The 18,819-nt window shown below is 38.8% G+C and overlaps 1 protein-coding gene across 3 annotated transcripts in view; it reads left to right on the top strand.

Moving 5' to 3' along the window:
- The window catches only part of LOC150093528 (XK-related protein 6-like), a 131,843-nt gene that overhangs the window by 3,520 nt on the left and 109,504 nt on the right, over positions 1-18,819 (top strand). For all 3 annotated transcript variants that reach the window (XM_090413772.1, XM_090413769.1, XM_090413771.1), the window contains exon 2: positions 10,117-10,310. In XM_090413772.1, the coding sequence (XP_090269898.1) occupies positions 10,117-10,310 (194 nt within the window). The remainder of the gene's footprint in view (positions 1-10,116; positions 10,311-18,819) is intronic.

Raw genomic sequence — 18,819 nt, 5'->3', positions numbered from 1 at the left:
TCATCCACAAAAAGCTAAAATCTATGCTTGGTTTCAGAGCTCTTAAAGTCCTTATTACGATTCTGTTTGGGGGTATCAGCTGGATATAAACTGAAACTGTTAGTTGTTGAAAGTTTTCCCACTTGGTTATACTATAAATTAAAGATACCAAGAAATTATATACTTGGTTTAATCCTTTATCCAAGTGTAAGCAAACAAAGTTTGCACCTGAAGTATTTTCAGCACTAGGGCCACTAGTAGTAAATTTGGTATGACTTCACACTTGCCTTAGTATCCTATAATGCAAAGCACATCTCCTTGCAGACATGTATAATGCTATGCATTATGGGACGGGTCGTTACCCAGACTGGTTTCCCTGTTTAAGTGTGGGGGTTACCTCTCCAAAAACTTGTGCAATCACTCAGATCATCCAACAGTGAGCAACCTGAGTGATCATTTAGCTCAGTGACAGGCTCCCCTACCACCAAGCAGAACCACTCATATTCCAGGAAAAGCATCAGCCAAGGAAGCCATAATACAGGCCACACCAACAGACCCAAATCCCTGGATGCTCAAAAGCTCCCTAAGGCAAAAACCTTAAGGGAGCAAAAACTCTGCTCCTCTGGAATCAACCCACCAACCAGCTTTGACCTTCATTGATGTCTCATCAGTGGGAGCCAAATCCAGCAGTGATACTAAGAACAACAACAACAACATTACTGGCTTGCTTGGTGAAGCATAATATGCTTTTTGTTTTCCACTTGGTGTCGGGAAGCTTCATGGGGGGGGAGGCGTTGTGAGCCTTATGCTCTCACTTTATGGATTATGGGGATTAGCTGTGTTCTGCTGAGAGCAAGATTGCCTTGGGTCTTTTATGTTTGTGATAGTCATATTCGCTGTAACTGGAAGCTTGTCTGATTAGTGGGTCGGGATGAGAGTGTGCCTTGCTGAAGAACGTTTCCACTTGATCGTGAAGAAGAGAGTGGATGTCTGGGGTTCCGGTTTCTCTATGAATGTGCATGTTTCTGACAAACCATGGGGCATCCAGAATCATCTGCTGGCACTTGTTTTGCATCACATTCATCTCCAGCATGGAGTCACACATCCAAATCAACATCCTGAAACTACAGAGGATACAAAACAACTGCCAGCGGATGATGCTGCACTTGTTTTGCTGCTACACCATCTGATATAGTAGCAGCTTGTTGCATGTGTCTGCTGCTGCAGATAATCATGGATAGAGTGGTTGGGCTATGACTCCGATTTCTTTGTACCTATGAGTTTGATGTGGCTGTTGAAATAGAGTTTTTTTGTCTAGCTGTATTCAGAGGTATCTTTTTTCCAAGGAGTTGAATGTCATCTTGGATGAGGGCTTTGTATCTGGAGAATAATATAGCCGAGCTTTTTGATCGACTGAACCATTTCTCTAGCATTGTGATGGTGTCCTGGAGACGACTGATCACCAAGTGTGGGTGGAGAGATCTTGTCATTATGGCAGTGTCATCTGCATATAGAGCTAAGTGGTACTCCTGCCAGGATTTTGCACCTAGTTGAGACTGTGCTGTTTATTTTTATATGCATGGATCTGTCAGTGAGGCATGATTTTATTAGCTGGATCAGGGTTGTTGGTATGTTAGCCTGTATGAGTTTGTAGAGAAGGCCTTGATACCATACCTTGGCAACATCCAGGAATACCGCAGCTGTGTGCAGGTTCCAGTTATATCCTTGTGTGATATGTTCCACTAGTCGGTGTATTTGTTGCACTGTGCTGTGTTCATGTCAGAAGCCAAATTGTTCGTTTGGTACGATTCCTAGTTTGTCTGATTTTTCGTGTAGTCTTAAGAGGATGATTTTTTCAGTGATCTTTCCTAAGTTGGATAGCAGGCTGATGGGATGGTAGCTTTGCGGGAGTTGTGAATTGTTTCCTGGCTTTTTTATTGGTATGATGTCGTCAGTTTCCCATGCAGTGGGGAAGTGTTTATCCTTAGTGTTGCATTGGTTATGTTAACCAGGTGCACAATAACCTTTCGAGGAACCAGTTTGATGATTCTGTTCATAATGTCATCTGGACCTTTTTTGTTGTTTAGATGTTGGTTATTTCCATTGGAGTAGTGGGGGGGGGGGGTGATGCGTTCTGACTTTTCCGTGGTCAGCCTTAAGGTATGCTTGACCTGCTGGTGGATTTTATAAATATGGCTGATGTTTATGTTGTCGTATGATGGGCTGCATTGTTTTTCTAGGTTGTCTGCTAGTGCTTCTGTATCAGTGTGTGCGGTTCCATGCATGGTATGCATAGGGAGGAGTGGATTTGCATTTGGTGCCCTACACACCAGAAATTTCCACATTGTGTGTTCCTCTAGGTTGAGTGATGACAGTTTGTTTTCCCAGTCCTGATTCCTGTGGTTTTGAAGTGCTTTTCTGACTTGGTTGGTCAAGTGTTCAGAGTTTTCTTGTCCTGTGGGGCTCTTGTGTTGTGGTATCTTTTCCTGGATTTGTTTTTTGTTTTGATTAGATCCATGATGTTTTCTGGGTGCTGTCTAATCTTTTTTGATTTGGTTTTTTAGATTACTTACTGCTTCGTCTGTGGATGATGGGTGCAGGGCCAATGTATTCTGGTAGGATTTTGGCTAGCTTGTCCCATGCTACGGAGTAGGGGGCGAGTTGGTCTTGCATGCCAAGTTTGAGCAGGATTGAGTTGTGGTCTGATGATAATTCGTTGATCATCTCTAATTGGTACTGGTAGCCGATGTTTCTGAAGATTGCTATGTCGAGTACATCTGATCTGCCATGAGGGCTGTAATGAGTGGGTTCGGTGGGTCCAGCTACCACAACTGAGTTAAGTGTTGTGTAGTATATGGCCACTTCTGTTGTTCATGGTGCTGAACCAGACTGTGTGCTTGGCATTTAAGTCTCCTGCTATGATGGTGGGGTCTGTGGTGCCGAGGATGGCTTCCAGTTTTGCTGTCAGTAGAGGGTTGCTTGGTGAGTTTTAGGTGGCGTATATCTTGAGACTTCCTGTATTCTTTGTGTACACTTCTATTTCTGTAATCTCCAGGTTGGTGATCTGTGGGATGGTATGGCATTGTGATGGAGGTAGGGTTTGGTGTAGATGGCACTGCCTTTCCCTCTGGTGCTGAGTCTGTCCATTTTGTACATTGGTCTTAAAGTTCTTAAAAGAACTGGGCGATGGACTGAATCCTTGACTCTTTATCCCATCATCTGAATGAAGAAAATCTGTGTGGAGGAAGTGTTATTGAGCTAAAAAGCTCTAGTCATGGCTGGGTAACGGCAATAGCCCAGCCTCAGTTAAAACTTCATTGGCTACAGCATTGCCGTTTGTTACCCTGGAAGTCCTAAAAAGGACTTTTGGCTTGTCTCAAAATGTTGTTGAAGTAATGAAGAAGTCATATTTTCATATATGAGTTGCCAAAAGGTGTCACACCTTATTATTAAATTACTGTGGATTAGAGAAAGTTGTCGGAAGTGTTTTCACTTGGTTGTACTATAAATTAAAGATACCAAAACATTATATACTTGGTTTAATCCTTTATTATTTATTATTATTATTTTATGGATATCTCCATGGAGTCAGTAGGCTCATTGCGGGAGACCCATACTATCAAAATAATATCTATCGTATCTGTTTTTAAATTCATTTATCGACGAAGAACTCGCAACTGAGTCAGGCAATGCATTCCACTCATTCACCACCCACCAGGCAAAAAACCTCGTTCTCAACCCTTGTTGACCACACTTTTTCTTAATTTACAGGGATAACCTCTTGTTCCTCCATCACTATCACACGGCTGAAACATTTCCCCTGCATCAATCTTATAAAAACCTTTTAGTAATTTAAATGTTTCTATCATATCCCTCTTCTCCGTCTATCAACCAATCTCTGCAATCCACAAGCTTCTAATCTATTAATGTAGGGAGCATTTTTTTTTCATCACTCACTAACCTAGTCACTCTCCTCTGAACCTTTCCACAACCTCCTCATCTCCAAGGAATCCAGGTGACCAGGCCTGAGCACAGCAATCCAAATGTGGAAGTATCAATGCTTTATAGGGGGAATAATAACCTCTATCTCTGGATGTTACTGTGTTCCTCAATAACAAAGTAATCCTATGTGCAATCTTGGACACCTTAGCAATGTGTCCTCTGAACTTTATCTCCCTATCTGCCAACACCCCTAAGTCTCTAGCCTCATCAATCTCTTGGAGTACTATTCCATCAATGTAGTACACAGCTGGTAATCTTTTAATCCCAAAATGCATAACTTTACACTTTTCCACATTGAACTGACATCCATTTCCTTTTGCCCATTTTGCTTATTTAAATTATCCTGCAAACTCTCAACATCAGCTTGATTTTTTTATTGTGCTACCCAACTTTGCATCATCAGCAAACAACTGAATATCTCCCTTTAAACCATTTCCTGTATCATTTATGTACAAATTAAACAACAATGGCCCAAGCACAGAGTCACCTGCCTCATCCTGGACTCTGCTCCTCCATACACCACCTTCTGATATCTCTCCCTGAGCAATTCTCCTATCCATATCACCAGTTTAGTATCCATCCCCCATCTGCTCCAATTTGTGCAACAGTATTCCATGGGGTATCCTGTCAAAAGCCTTAGCAAAATCCAGAAGTACCATTTCCTTTGTCCAACTCAGATGTCATTCTTTTATAAAAAGCTAATAAATTGCTAAGGCTGGATCGACCTTTAACAAAACTATGTTGGCCCCTATAGAGTAACATATCCTGATCCACCCATTCTTGAATTTTGTCTTTAACCAACTTTTCCAATACTTTTACCACCACTCCCGAGATGGTGATTGGTCTGTAATTAACTATCGCAGTTTTAGAGCCACCTTTATCCAAAGGAATTACTTTGCCTTCCTTCCACTCCCTAGAGACCATACCAGAGATTAAACTTAAGTTAAATAACCAAGTAATAGGCGTTGACAATTCCTTTGCACATGCATGCAACACCCAAGCTGATATTCCATCTAAACCTACAGCAGTGTTTGTATTTAAATTTTGCAATATACTAAGTACTTCTGATTTCTTAACTTCAATTCTCACATTAGTTATTGCTACAGGTACAGAGATATTCTCACTTGAGTGATAGACTTTTGAAAAGTGATCACTCAATAATCTACTATTACATCTGAATTGGCCACCTTGATACCATCAGCACCCACTAAGGTTATCCTTCCGAAGTCATTTTTCCTTTTACTTGCCACATAGCGGAAGAACTCTTTGGGATTACTCTTAATCTCCTTGATTAAAGTCCTCTTATAATGGGTATACCGATTGCCTTTCTCCATGTAAATTCTCCATAACATTTTTTTTTTTTTTTTTTTTGCAAATCAAGCTTGATACTACTACTCATCCATCTAACACCTACCTATTTGTCTTCCTGACCATGGGGACACAATCTCATATTGCTTTCCTCAGATACCCGCTGATTTTATCCCATGCACTGCTAACATCTTTCCCCTGCAATATGTTCTGCCACGGGACTGCTGCAAGCTCACTCCGAAGCGTGTTATAATTGCCTAACCTGTAGTTCTGTATATACCCCTTCTTAAAAGAGAAATCCACAAATTTTGCAACCTCCCAAGTCAATACCACATGATTGCTCTCACCAATTGGAGGTAACGAGGACACTTGACATATTCATATATCCTCTGAACCAATGACCAGGTCCAACACTCTCACACCATGTGTCCCTTCAGTTATGTCCATTTCCTTTTTGCCACGTGATATTTTCTCCTTCCAATTGATATCACCATAATTAAAATCCCCCATAATAATCACTAACCCTGCACTCTTTGCACTAATTTGCTGATGCATGAATTCAGTATCACCCCCTATACCCTCCTGGCCTATAGCAGCAACCAACTATGTTTGGTTGGGTGGGTCACTGTTTCACACCAGACTACCTCAAGATAGACTTTGTGTTTCCTAGGAGGGACCTTCCACGATGAATCTTGATAGAGTTGTTTCCTAGGGAGAACCTCCTGCGATGTCTTTTGATTACTTGGAGGCCTAAATAATAATAATAATAATAATGTCTGTCATCTTGATATACTACTTTCTTTGGCTGCAACGCATCAGCTATCATGAACAGTACTCCTCCCCCCGTTCTATCTTCTCTATCCTCCCTGAAAATACTGTACCCATCGCATTCAATTCTAGTGACCACATCTTCTGCTGACAGCAAAGTTTCACTAATGCCTACATCTTTTGGTGAGATTGCACTGACTAATACCAAAAATTCTTCCCTCTTATTTCAAATGCTTCTTGCATTTGTATACAAAAATTGCAGATTCCCTTTAGTTCTTGTACCAGCTTTAGAACTGATATGTCACTAATTTAGTAGTCCCAAGCCGATTTTTATCCCCTCTATTCTGCGAATAAGGATCAACAACTATACATTCACCTCTTAAGTTTTCCCCCCTCTTACACTCAACTTTTCAATTTTAGTTTCCCTGTCCAATTACTTCAACTTGTTCAGAAAATAGTAACTTCTTCAATTGCTTATGACCTTCCATGTTCAGATGCAACCCATCTCTTTCATACAGCTGTCTTTTGCCTTCAAACACGCTCCAGACATTAACAAATTCCAGACCTCTTTTTTTGCACATTCTTGCAATCATATCATTCATTATCATTGCTCGTCTACTTAACTCATAATTGTCAAAACGAGGCAGCACACACACACACTATCCTCCCATTGACAATTTTCTTCTTCACAATATTTAACAATGTTCTTAAATCTTTTGCTATCTGATTTATACTACCACTCAGGTCATTTGTACCCACAATAACTATCATATTTTCTGCATCATACCCTCTCTTTATTGCTAAAGCTACTCTCTCTATTGTTCTACCAGCCAAGCACTCTTCAGGCATACTGCTCTTCATACCCTTAATCATAGAATCACCATATATTTTACCACTCATAACTTCATTCAAGTCCAAATAAGAGTCACTCATGGCCTTATTTTCTATGCTATTCAGCATGACTCTTCCAGTTTCATTACTCAATGCTCTTTTACTTACTCCCTCACTCTCACAGCATCTCTTTTCTTCTAGACCTCTTGTGCTTTCATTCTGTTGACTCCCAATCACTCCCATACTATTTATTCTTCACCAATCACCAAAGACTATCCCATACTTAATTCTGTTCTAATCACTCCAGCCTATCCTGACACTTCTCACATACGTTGACGTTTTCATTCTTCTTATTTAGCCAAACAGTCCACAGATCCTTCACATTCCTCAGCACATACATATAACAGTTTCCGCAACGCATCCACTGCAAAAAATCCAACGCAGAGCTAGACTTTTGTAGAGAAGTTCTGTGAGCTGCTGATGTACATTTCTTGTTGGACGCCATCTTTAGTCGCTGAAGTAGTGAAACAAACAGCAGTGAAAATACAATATATACAACAAAATTTTAAACAATAACACCACTGAAGGACACTTATATCCAACCGAAGCACAATTTCAGCACAATTTGAGACAAAAAGGCACACTATACTTTAATTTAAAAACACGTTTTCCAACACAACTCAACACGACTGACACTAACACCACTCAAGATGGCATCCCTGGAAACTGTATAAGGAGGGTGTGAGCAGGGGAGTGAGAAGCAGGTTTTTTCCATGCAGAGTTATGAATGATTGGAATGCCTTGCCTGAGATGGTGGTGTCTGGACAGAATTTGAGTTTGTTTAAGGTCTGGTGTGATGAGTTGTGTGGACAAAAGGATCTCTTAAACTCTATGGGGTCTTAGGATAATAATAATAAGGAGAATCTTATCAAATAGAAATAAAGAGGTAATAGTAACAGTAACATTGTACAGAACCAAAATTATTATTTAATTTAGTTCTCTACTTTCTGCACACAGTGCCTCCATTGCTCACTGTCTCATTTGATGATGCACTTTATCAGAAAGACCTGAGTTTGAATCACATCCAGGATGCGAAAGAACCTTATTCAGCCTTTTCAGTGGAAAGTGAATTAGCTAGTCTCATGCAGAGGTGGCCAGAATTGTGAGAAAGAGGGTGAGGAGTGGTTTTTTTGCATGGAGGGTAGTTGAACCATGGAATGCATTGCCTGATGGAGTGGTGAGAGCGAGAACAGTCAATGCATTTAAGGAGTGGTGATCAATAAAGGTCGAAACCGGTATGGGTAGTGGCCCTTTGCTTCATGCATAGCATTACACATATCCGCAAGGAGATGTGCTTTGCTTTATGGGAGATACTGAGATAGGAGTGATGAGATCTTTCTCCACCTTTGCAACTAGTTCCCTGGTGTTGTACTACCTTACCCCAGTCCTGAAGATACTTTCAGGCGCAAACTTTGTTTGCTCACACTTGGATAAAGGATTAAACTAAACTTATTAAAGTTGGAAGATGTTTCTCTTTAGGTTTACTAAGTATTGAACGAAGTTTGTTTGGAACTCAAGCTCGCTTTTGTTTTCAAACACACTACTGTCTTTTTTTGTACTTGTTCTGTTATTATAATTGTAAGTCTCTGTAATTCTTTATATATTTCATTGATTGTGATACCTGAAGATGTTGATCTATTCAAAAACTAGTAAACTAATAGTATCTTTTCGAATATACCGTGTCGCCTTTTTTTCTCTCGGTATCAGTCATTAAAGCTTTTTCATAATATTCCAACCAAATAAAAATGAATTCTGAAAAAGTATATATATATACAGTCATACGCCAACTTACGCAAATCTGGAGTTACACGGTTTCTTATATGTACATATTCCCGTCTCGCTTCAAGCCTCACCACTAGTCATATCTTTCAGGTGGCGGCCGCATTCACCAGTGTCGCACATGCTGTGAACAAGCACTTACGTGTTTCGCGCGGTCTCATTCATACACGATTTTTATAGTCTACAAACCTTGCGATTGTTTAATGATAAAATGTTCTTGATAAAAATTTTATCACATAAAAAATAATAATGTCATCCAAAAGAAGCAAGTCCGATTCTTCTACAGCTAGCAAGAAAAGAAAAACATTGACTTTGGAAACAAAACTCAACATTATTAAGGATTTTGAAGGCGGAATGAAAATTTGTGAGCTAGCAAAGCAGTTCGATCTACAGGAATCCACAGTAAGAACAATCATAAAAGAAAGGTTTACAGATTTTGGAGGACATACATTCTAATGAGGAACAAACTGAAGCCACAAGGCAAAAGGCAAGGAATAAAAAAATCATTAGCTTGCTATGAAGAAATTTTGCGTGATAAGAAAAAGACATTATACCGACAGACAAATCTATTAGATTTTATGACACCATCGACATCGAAATAACTTTCTTTTTTTATGTATGAAAAACTACAATTATGATTATAGTTCTTAAAAAATGTAGGTGTTTTTGTAAACCTTTGGTCCCAATTGGTATATATAAATTACATGCAAAATTATACTCCGAGTTACGCGAATTTGACTTACGTGCTTTTTTTGGTCCCACCCGCCGCGTAACTTCGGGGTTTTACTGTATATATATATATATATTATATGTATCATTGCATTAGAGTTTACCTTGTCGGTACATTTGTCACTTTTCATAAAATGCAGGGTTACTAAAGACCAACTCTTTTCAAACCAGTACTGATCTTCATGGATTCTACACCTGTCAAACCTGTTACTGTATTCCATACCTAATCATTCTATCCAGTAACTTAACCACAACTGCAGGTTATCTAGCCTGATTTATGATTAGATCAGGCTAGATACCTGCAGCATCATGTTTTTGTACAGTGCCACTAGTTTACTCTGCTTCCATTCCTTTGGAAGTTTCCCTGTTGTGCAAGGCTCATTAAACAACCAAGTCAAGACCCCTTTTAGACATATCCTAAAAATATTTAGTGATATATTGTATCATCCAGATCTGCAGCCTTATTAACATCTTCTTGTCCAACATCTGATACACCACTGCTCATTTCTATCCTCTGTGGTATTTATTTGCATTCCTTCTGGTCATTTGTGCAACATCATTCATTCATTCCAGTATGAAATATTGGTATAAATGATATTTATATTATTTTTTTTTAAAAAAGTTAATCTATGGTTAATATATTTTCACCTTTTCTTTTAGGTATATTGCTGGTATTTGCTACAGATGTAAGTTTATCAAATATGAAAAAAGAGATGATCGATTGCATGCATTTTGGGAAGATGCCGATATTGCACTTCTCCGTGTGTTTGAGAGTTTTTTAGAAGCAGCTCCTGAAATTGTATTACAACTTTACATATTATTACTTCCTGGTAATTCATGGACAGATTCAACAAGTGAGTCCTAATTTATATGGATAATGTTGGGAATAATTTATATGAATATTAGATATTTGATAGTTACCTTACTTTATTGAAAATTTACATTAACAACAAAATTTTGTTATATTGCAAAAGATGAAAAAGTTTAAAATGGATGGCAACAGGACTCAGGTAACCTGGGCAGATGATAGTTGAGCTATTTAAGAATTACTTTATTAGGGTGTTTCATCCTCAGAAAGCAGCCTTTATTCCTAAAGGGATGAAGAGGAGTGAAGAGTCAGAAGTGAAAGAAAGAGGATCTATTCCAACTATTTAGTTTGCTCGATGTCAGTTAGGTAGTGGGGGGGGGGGGGAGTAGAGGGAATTTCACCATGTTTTAAAGATTAAGTAAAACTTGTGCCCATATGATAAGAACCATAATTTGGGTACTTGAACAACACATATTGATCCTTTAGGGAAGAATTAACTAAGAAGATCAGTAAACTAGGCAAACTGTCTATCCTGCAAGCTAAGTTATGAATTCAGATTTACTTTCTTAAAAAATGCTGTCTCTCCAGGATAATTCAAAACTTTACAAAATTCAAAGAAACTATCAAACCGCTTTGCACTCATCAAAGTTATCATACCACAAGTCTTTCTCTGATATGTCATAAGTGAGTGGCCAAGCATGATCTTGCTATTAATATTCATCTCATTTGCTGAGATACAGGAAATGATTACCCTCCATCTTAGATCCTCAGCTATTTAGTATAGTTTTAGCTGTTATTCAAACATTTTTGCCATCATTTATTTAACTAACACAAACAGTATCTGGATCACAAATTTAGCGCCCTTGTTGTGAAGGAGAGACCATTCCCCCCCCCCCTCCCCGATAAAAAAAAAAAAAAAATGGGTGGTCAACATCTCTGGAACACCCACTTAAGCAAACTGAAATTCTCATTCTATTCAAAGGACATGATTTTATTATAGTTTCCAAAAAATACCATATTTGGATTTCCTTTGTAACACCGAACATAATTTATCCAGCCTCTCCATGATGGCACCAAAAAAAAAATTCCATTTGGAAGTCCCTTTAGTACAACTTAGTCCCCCCCGCCCTCAACACCTCTTCAGTAGAAAAGAAAGCTTTATAGTCTAAGATGGAACAACCATGTCACTATTACCAAGTGAATAAAAATCATCATAGCCAGTCTAGGCAGAGATACCATCATACACAAACTAAAGACCCATTTTACATTCTCCCTCCCTTATAGCATAAGATAAGATCCACATGGAAGGTGTACCTCTTTACCCTGTAGATTCTCAGACTTACTGCTAATTAAATTTTGATCCCAAGTGCTGAAAATCCCAAACTGGTAATTCCTACTCATTTATAAAAAAAAAAAAAAAAAAAACTAAAGATTTTCTAGTTAAAGTGAAGAACTTATCCTTTCAAACCATTGACTTAATGGCCAGCTTTGACATTAAATCTTTATTTATTATTATTATTATTATTATTATTATTATCTAACCTCCATGGAATCAAAGGCCTCGTCATGGGAGGTCTATACTTTCTCATGCTGCCAAAAAGATCATTAAACCATGTCTTGAATCCATTCACAGTTTCTGCACTCACACACTTTCATTCAATGCATTCCACTCCCCAATCACTCTCTTGCTTCTCACTCCCCCTGTTCACACTCTCCTTACACAGGTTCCATTGTTGGCCTCTAGTTCTGCTTTTGCTGCTATCTACTTTATGAAACATCTTTTCCACATTAATCTGGTAACAATCCCTTACCAACTTATATGTTTCAGTCATATCCCTCTTCTTCTATTCACAAGGCTGTGTAAGTTGCATTCCCTCAATCTCTCCTCATATTTGACATTCGACAGACTTGACACTTAGTAAACCCTCTCAGGACCTTCTTCAATACATCCTTATTCCCCCCCCCCCCAAAAAAAAAAATCCAGTGACCAAATCTGTGCACAGTAGTCTATATGTGGCCTCATCAAAGCCTTATTTATGCAAGGGAAACATAACCTCTTTGCCTCTGCATGTTAATGTCCTCCTTATTACTGCTGTTATTTATTGGGATGTTCTTACAGTTTTAGCGATGTGGCCCTTAAACTTCAAGTCTGCTCACCATCACACCCTGATCTCTCATCTCCTCCACCTCCTTCACATTTTCTCCATTAATTGTATACTCTGCATCCCAACCTTGCCTGCTAGATTTCAAGACCTTGCATATTGTAAGATTAAATTGGTAGCCACACTTTTGCCTACTCTCATAGTCTAGTGAGATCATCCTGCTAGACCACAACATCTGCTCTACTTCTCATAGCCCTTCCTAACTTTGTGTCATTGGCGAACAGCTGTACATCTCCAGTTAAGCTGGTACCAATGTCATTAACATACAAATTAAATAATAATGGTCCCAAAAGAGATCTGTGTGGCACTCCAGTAGTAACCGTCCTCTTTTGGGATACCACTCCTCCATATACAGCCTGCTGATACCTGTCTGACAGCCAGTTAACTCCACTTTACCAGTCTGTTATCTAATCCCATCTCTTTCAGTTTAGCTACTAGCTTATATGGCAGTCTATCAAAGGACTTTGAAAAATCCAACTCCACCCTCGTATATGCGTCTTCTTTATCAAGTGAGTTTGTCACCTTGTTATAATATGTAAACAGATTGCTGAAACATGACTTAACCCTACAAACCCATGCTGACCATCATAGAGAATACTGCTATTATCAACCCCATGTCTGAATCCTAGTCCTAACCAATTTTTCTAATACCTTAACAACAACCCTAGACACACAGATTAGCCTATAATTTGTAGCCTTAGTCTTATACTCCCCCCCCCCTTTTGTTAAGTGGAATACTTTTTCCTACCATCTATTCCTTTGGGTCTTGCCCTGTTGAAAACTCGTGTTAAATGGTTGTACATGAAGTGCAATTCATTCCATAGAGCATTCCATCATGATGTGGTTGATATACTCTCAAATCCTACAGCCTTATTAACATCAAGTTTACTTAAATTCCTCATATACTTCCTGCCCATTCACCATCAGTCCCTTCTGCTATACATTCTTCACTAGCTTCTCCTGATGATGCCATCACGAGGATGAAATAAACTGATCATTGAATAATTCAACTATATCCTCCGCATTGGTTACCAATCCGCCAGTGTCATCAGCTGATGACACTGGCTATCATCCCATAGTCTTTTTGCCTTCTACTTGCCACATATCAAAAGAACCGACTAGCATTTATTTACCAGTGTCCCTCGTGAAGATTCCCTTCATTTGCTTTCACAAGCCTACTGGATATAGTCCAATTACTTTACTTTGTTATCCACTCCAACTATATTATTTTCCAAAACAAACTTTATAGGTAGAAGTTATCACACGGGAATCCCACTTTTTCCTGCACTAGTGAACTTCTATCTGGAACATTTAGAAATTGTCCTTTCTTCTCCATACAGCCCCACCATCCTTTGGATGTGATACAGTATCTGGCTCCATCATAAAGATACCTTACTATCCTATCTAGAAGAAACAAATGTCATCCCAAGATAAAGTTCACCATAAAAATAGAAAAGGATAGCTTACTGGCTTTAGATAACTTACTCTCTTTCTACTTCTGTTGAACTAACATCTGCCATCTACTGCACACTTACCTCCACTGATTGCTACATACAGCAGCAGCAGTCTGCACACTATCCATCAAAAAACACTGAGATTGTATAAGCTTTACTGCATCTGGTTCATATCATATGCTCTAACCCATAGAATCACAAACTGGAACTTCTGAAAATCCAATGCATTACGCATCAGGATGGCTTCTCTCATCAGACTATACAGCATGTTTTTGGCTCCTACAAGCCTACCTATAGCAATCTAAACTACTTTAGAAAGTTTCAGTTCCATATATTTTGGGTATTACCAAACCAATTTAAGAATCCTCAAAAAAAGTGCCTACTTTTTTTTTTTTCAATCAACACTCCTCATGACTGCCTTCTTCTAAAGCTAAATCCTCCTCTTTCCTTACTTGTCATTTAACAAGTTATCTGTCATTGCTACCTCTCCTATTTTATACAAACCGAAGCAAAGATTCTGTGAGAAGAGATTAGCAGAACATCAATCTTACATCATTAATATTCATTTCAGTAAAATTCTGGAGACTACAACTGTGTTAGGAATAATTACTTTAATTTCCCAACATTTTGACCTTCATATTAAGATCATCATTTGGAGCGTGCACACACACACACACACACACACACACACACACACACACACACACACACACACACACACACACAAAAACAAGCTATATTACATTTCAAACAGTAAGCCAAAGTGACTGATTGATCAACTGTTATTCTACTGGCCTGACCTCTTGCGAAAACAAACAAAAAAAAAACTACATCAAAGCTATATTCTAACATCCTCAGAGAACAAATTCATATAGATAATTTTAACACGCAAAAGTGGTGGCCTAATCCATAATTTATAATACTAAGGCAAGTGATGCGAAGTCATATCACCTTTACCACGAGTTTCCCCAGTCCTGAAAATACTTCAGGCACAAACTTTGTTTGCTTACACTTAGATGAAGGATTAAACCAAGTATATAATTTCATGGTATCTTTAATTTGTAGTATAACCAAGGGGAAAAACTTCCAACACCCTTTCTCTAATCCAGAGTAATTTAATAATAAGGTGTGATGCTTTTTGCCAACTGGTATAGGAAAGTATGACTTCTGCATTACTTCAACCTTTGTATCACATATGGGTTTGGCTCCCACTGAAGAGACCTCAATAAAGATCGAAACCGGTCTAGGTAGTGACACTTCCCATAATGCATAGCATTATACATGTCCGCAAGGAGATGTGCTTTGCATTATGGGATACTAAGGCAAGTGATAAGAAGTTATTCCACCTTTACCACGAGTTGACTCAGTCCTGAAAATACTTCAGGCGCAAACTTTGTTTGCTTACACTTGGGTAAAGGATTAAACCAAGTATATAATTTCTTGGTATCTTTAATTTGTAATCCATAATTTAACACAAGTGCTATATTAGAGTTAAGATCCTGGATTGCTTAATTATAATTAATATTATTATTATTAAGAGAGATCTCCAGGGAGTCGGAGACTCATCGAGAGAGGCCATACACTACATACACCAGCTATCATACTTATTCTTGAATTCATTCACACTGCTTGCACTCACAACATCCATTCCAATCATGCACCAACCTCTGAGAGAAAAGTCTGGCCCTCACCCCCTTCTTAGCAGCCTTCATTCTCAGCTTCTAATTATGCCCTCTAGTCCTTTCGCCACTCTCCATAAATTGAAAAATTTCATCAATTGAAATCCAGTATGAACCTTACAGAAGTTTGTAAGTCTCAGTCATATCACCCCTCTTTGTCCTGCTTGCTAGTATCTGCTGCCTACAAATTCTCAATCTGTCTTCATAATCAGTATTCCACAATCCTGATATCATTTTTAACACTCTCCTTTGTACTCTCTCTCTCCAGTATATCAGAATCACAATGGAAACCAGGAGAGTAGACCTGCGCACAGTAATCCAAGTGAGGTCTTATCAAGCCCTTGATAAGACCTCACTTACAAAATAACATCCTTATATTTACATATGAATGTTCGTTTCAGCATCGCAATTATCTTTGGTTGTATTTGTAATCTTTGCCACATGGTCCCTGAACTTCAACTTTCTATCTATTAACATTCCAAGATCCCTAGACTCATCAGTTTCTTCTAGCCTAATCCCACCAATATATGGAGGCTGTTCAATAAGTTATAAGACTATATTTATACAGAAAACAGATTACCTTTAATCGTCATCATTTACATGGTCTTTTTTGAAGTAACTACCGTGAGACGCGATGCATATGTCCCAACGTTGCGTCCACTTCTTAAACACATGTGAAAGTCCATTTTTTGAGCGTTCTTTCAAAACTGCCTCTGCAGCTTTTACACATGCTTTGTTGCTTTCGAAATGGCAGCCTCTTAGTGGTTTCTTGAGCTGAGGAAACAGCCAGAAATTGCACGGTGTGAGATCAGGACTGTATGGGGGGTGTGATAGGATATCTATGTTGTTCTTCTGCAAAACGTCCACTACAACACCAGCAGTATGTGGCCTTGTATTATCATGGTGCAATAAGAAGCCATTCTTCAGCAATGGCCGCTTCCTTTTGACGTGCTGTACCGTTGTCCGTAAAACATCCGCATAGTATGAGCCATTTACAGTATTCCCGGGTTCTACAGCGTGTTGGTAAACAATGCCTTTGTAGTCAAAAAACGTTATGGTCATAACTTTACCAGCCGATTTTACAGTTTTTGCTTTCTTGGGGATAGGCGAAGATGGATGCTTCCATTCACTGCTTTGTTGTTTCATTGTAGGGTCATAGTGATACACCCAAGCTTCATCTGCTGTAATGATGCATTTTAAGAAGTTGTTGCCTTCTTGTTCCAGTCTTTCTTTCCATTCTGTGCATACATCCACTCGATGCTGCATTTGCTCTGGTGTCAAGAGTTTGGGAATCCATCGAGCGCAAACACATTTCAGTCCCAAATGTTCAGCCATGATTGAGTGAACACTTCCCACAGAAATATTCAAGACAACATGCAGCTGGTGTACTGCAATTCTGCGATCCTCCTTGATGATAATCGCTGCTGTGTTGATCATTGTCTCTGTGATGGACGTTGAAGGTCTTTCCTCTACGTTCAGGATCTTCTACATTTTGCCTTCCTTCCTTAAAAGTTTTATGTCGGCGAAAAACACTTGCCCTCGACATTGCTTCATCGTGGAAAGCTTCGCATATCATGTTAAAAGTGTCCGATGCCGATTTTTGCAAACACACACAAAATTTAATTGCATAACGCTGTTCCAAGGACGCTTCCATTTCGATGACTGGTCGCGGTTCGTAGGTGCGCCGAAACAAGCTTGTGTTTAGTCACGTGACACTCTGGTGCATCAGCCCGTATGCGCCATCTATCAACCTCTTGTTAATACAGACAGCAACATTTCTTTATTCCACAGAAATTAATATTGTGATGAGTGGTTTCGCGACACTAAAATTAGTCTTATTACTTATTGAACAGCCCTCGTAATATGACATTGGATATCTAATCATGCCGAAGTGAATGACTTTACCTCTACTGACATTTAACTGACACCCATTTTCCCATGCCCACAATTCTAGCCTATTCAAATCATTCTGCATGTACTGCATATCAGCAACATTCCTGATTACCCTACCTATCTTTGCATCATCAGCAAATAACTGAATGTCGTTTGTCAAATCCTTCCCAATATCATTAATGTACAGATTGAATAACCGTGGACCATGCACTGATCCTTGTGACCTTAAATCTTGCAGACTCAGTTCCCCTATATACCACTTTTTGATATCTATCAGTCTGCCATCCTCTTGTCCATGCTAATATTCTATAACCCAAACCCATTTTCTCCAATTTATGCAACATTTTATTATGCTGTATTCTGTCAAAAGCCTTGGCAAAATCCAAAAGTATCATGGTGTATCCATTTCCCCTTGTCTAGTTCAATGGTAACATTGTTATAGAATGAGAGCAAGTTGCTAAAACATGACCTTCCCTTCGTAAACCCATGTTGTTCATTGGAAAGTAGAGATTCACTGTCAACCCATTTCTGAATGCGATCCCTAACCAATTTTTCCAAAATCTTCACCACCACTCCTGAGATACTAATTGGTCGATAGTTGGATACATTGGTCTTTGCACCACCCTTGTGCAATGGAATTATTACATTCCTGCAGAATCTTCCCTATTCTGAGACTCATATTAAACAGCCTAGTCAAAGGAATGGCCAGTTCAGCTAAACACTCTTTTAGCACACGTGCTGGTGTCCCATCAGTCCCTGTTAGTGAATTCTTATTCAATTTGTGCAACAGCTCTAATACCTCATTCTCAAACACCTGTGTTTCTTCATCTAGTGAAGAGGTAACAGTGAGCTCAGTGTTGCGTACACCAGGTTGGTAGCTTTTAACAAAATGGGCACTTATTAACTGAACAACCTCTTCTCCATCTGTAACCCTCACGCCATCAGGATTTAGAAGAGTTATTCTTTCATATTCATTCTTTCTTTTACTTGCAGCATATCAGTAGAATTCTTGTGGGTTGTCTTTAGCACGCAGAGCCAGTTTCTTTTCATACTCAGACTTTTCTTTCCGTACAACAGTTGTGACTATTCCAGCCTGCTGCTTGTAACGTTTATAACAGATGTTTCATCCTTATTTACACAGTATTCCTTCCACATCGTCCTTTTTTATGAATCTCTTGCTTAATAAGATTACATATCCGTTTGTCTCCTATTCTATTTATTCTTTGAACTCTAGAATGTGTTAAAAGAATTCTTCGAACACATTCTATATCACATCATTTAAGTATTATTTAAATGCTTCCCATGCATATTCTTTCCATCCAGCAACCAATCCCATTCCACTGAACTCAGTATATTATGTAATATTA

Source organism: Typopeltis vanoorti, chromosome 24, assembly GCF_054136105.1.
Source record: "Typopeltis vanoorti isolate ZY-2024b chromosome 24, IOZ_Tvanoo_1.0, whole genome shotgun sequence".
Taxonomy (NCBI): domain Eukaryota; kingdom Metazoa; phylum Arthropoda; class Arachnida; order Uropygi; family Thelyphonidae; genus Typopeltis; species Typopeltis vanoorti.
Note: the sequence above shows the minus strand (reverse complement) of the source record. Positions and strands in the feature narration are given on the sequence as shown.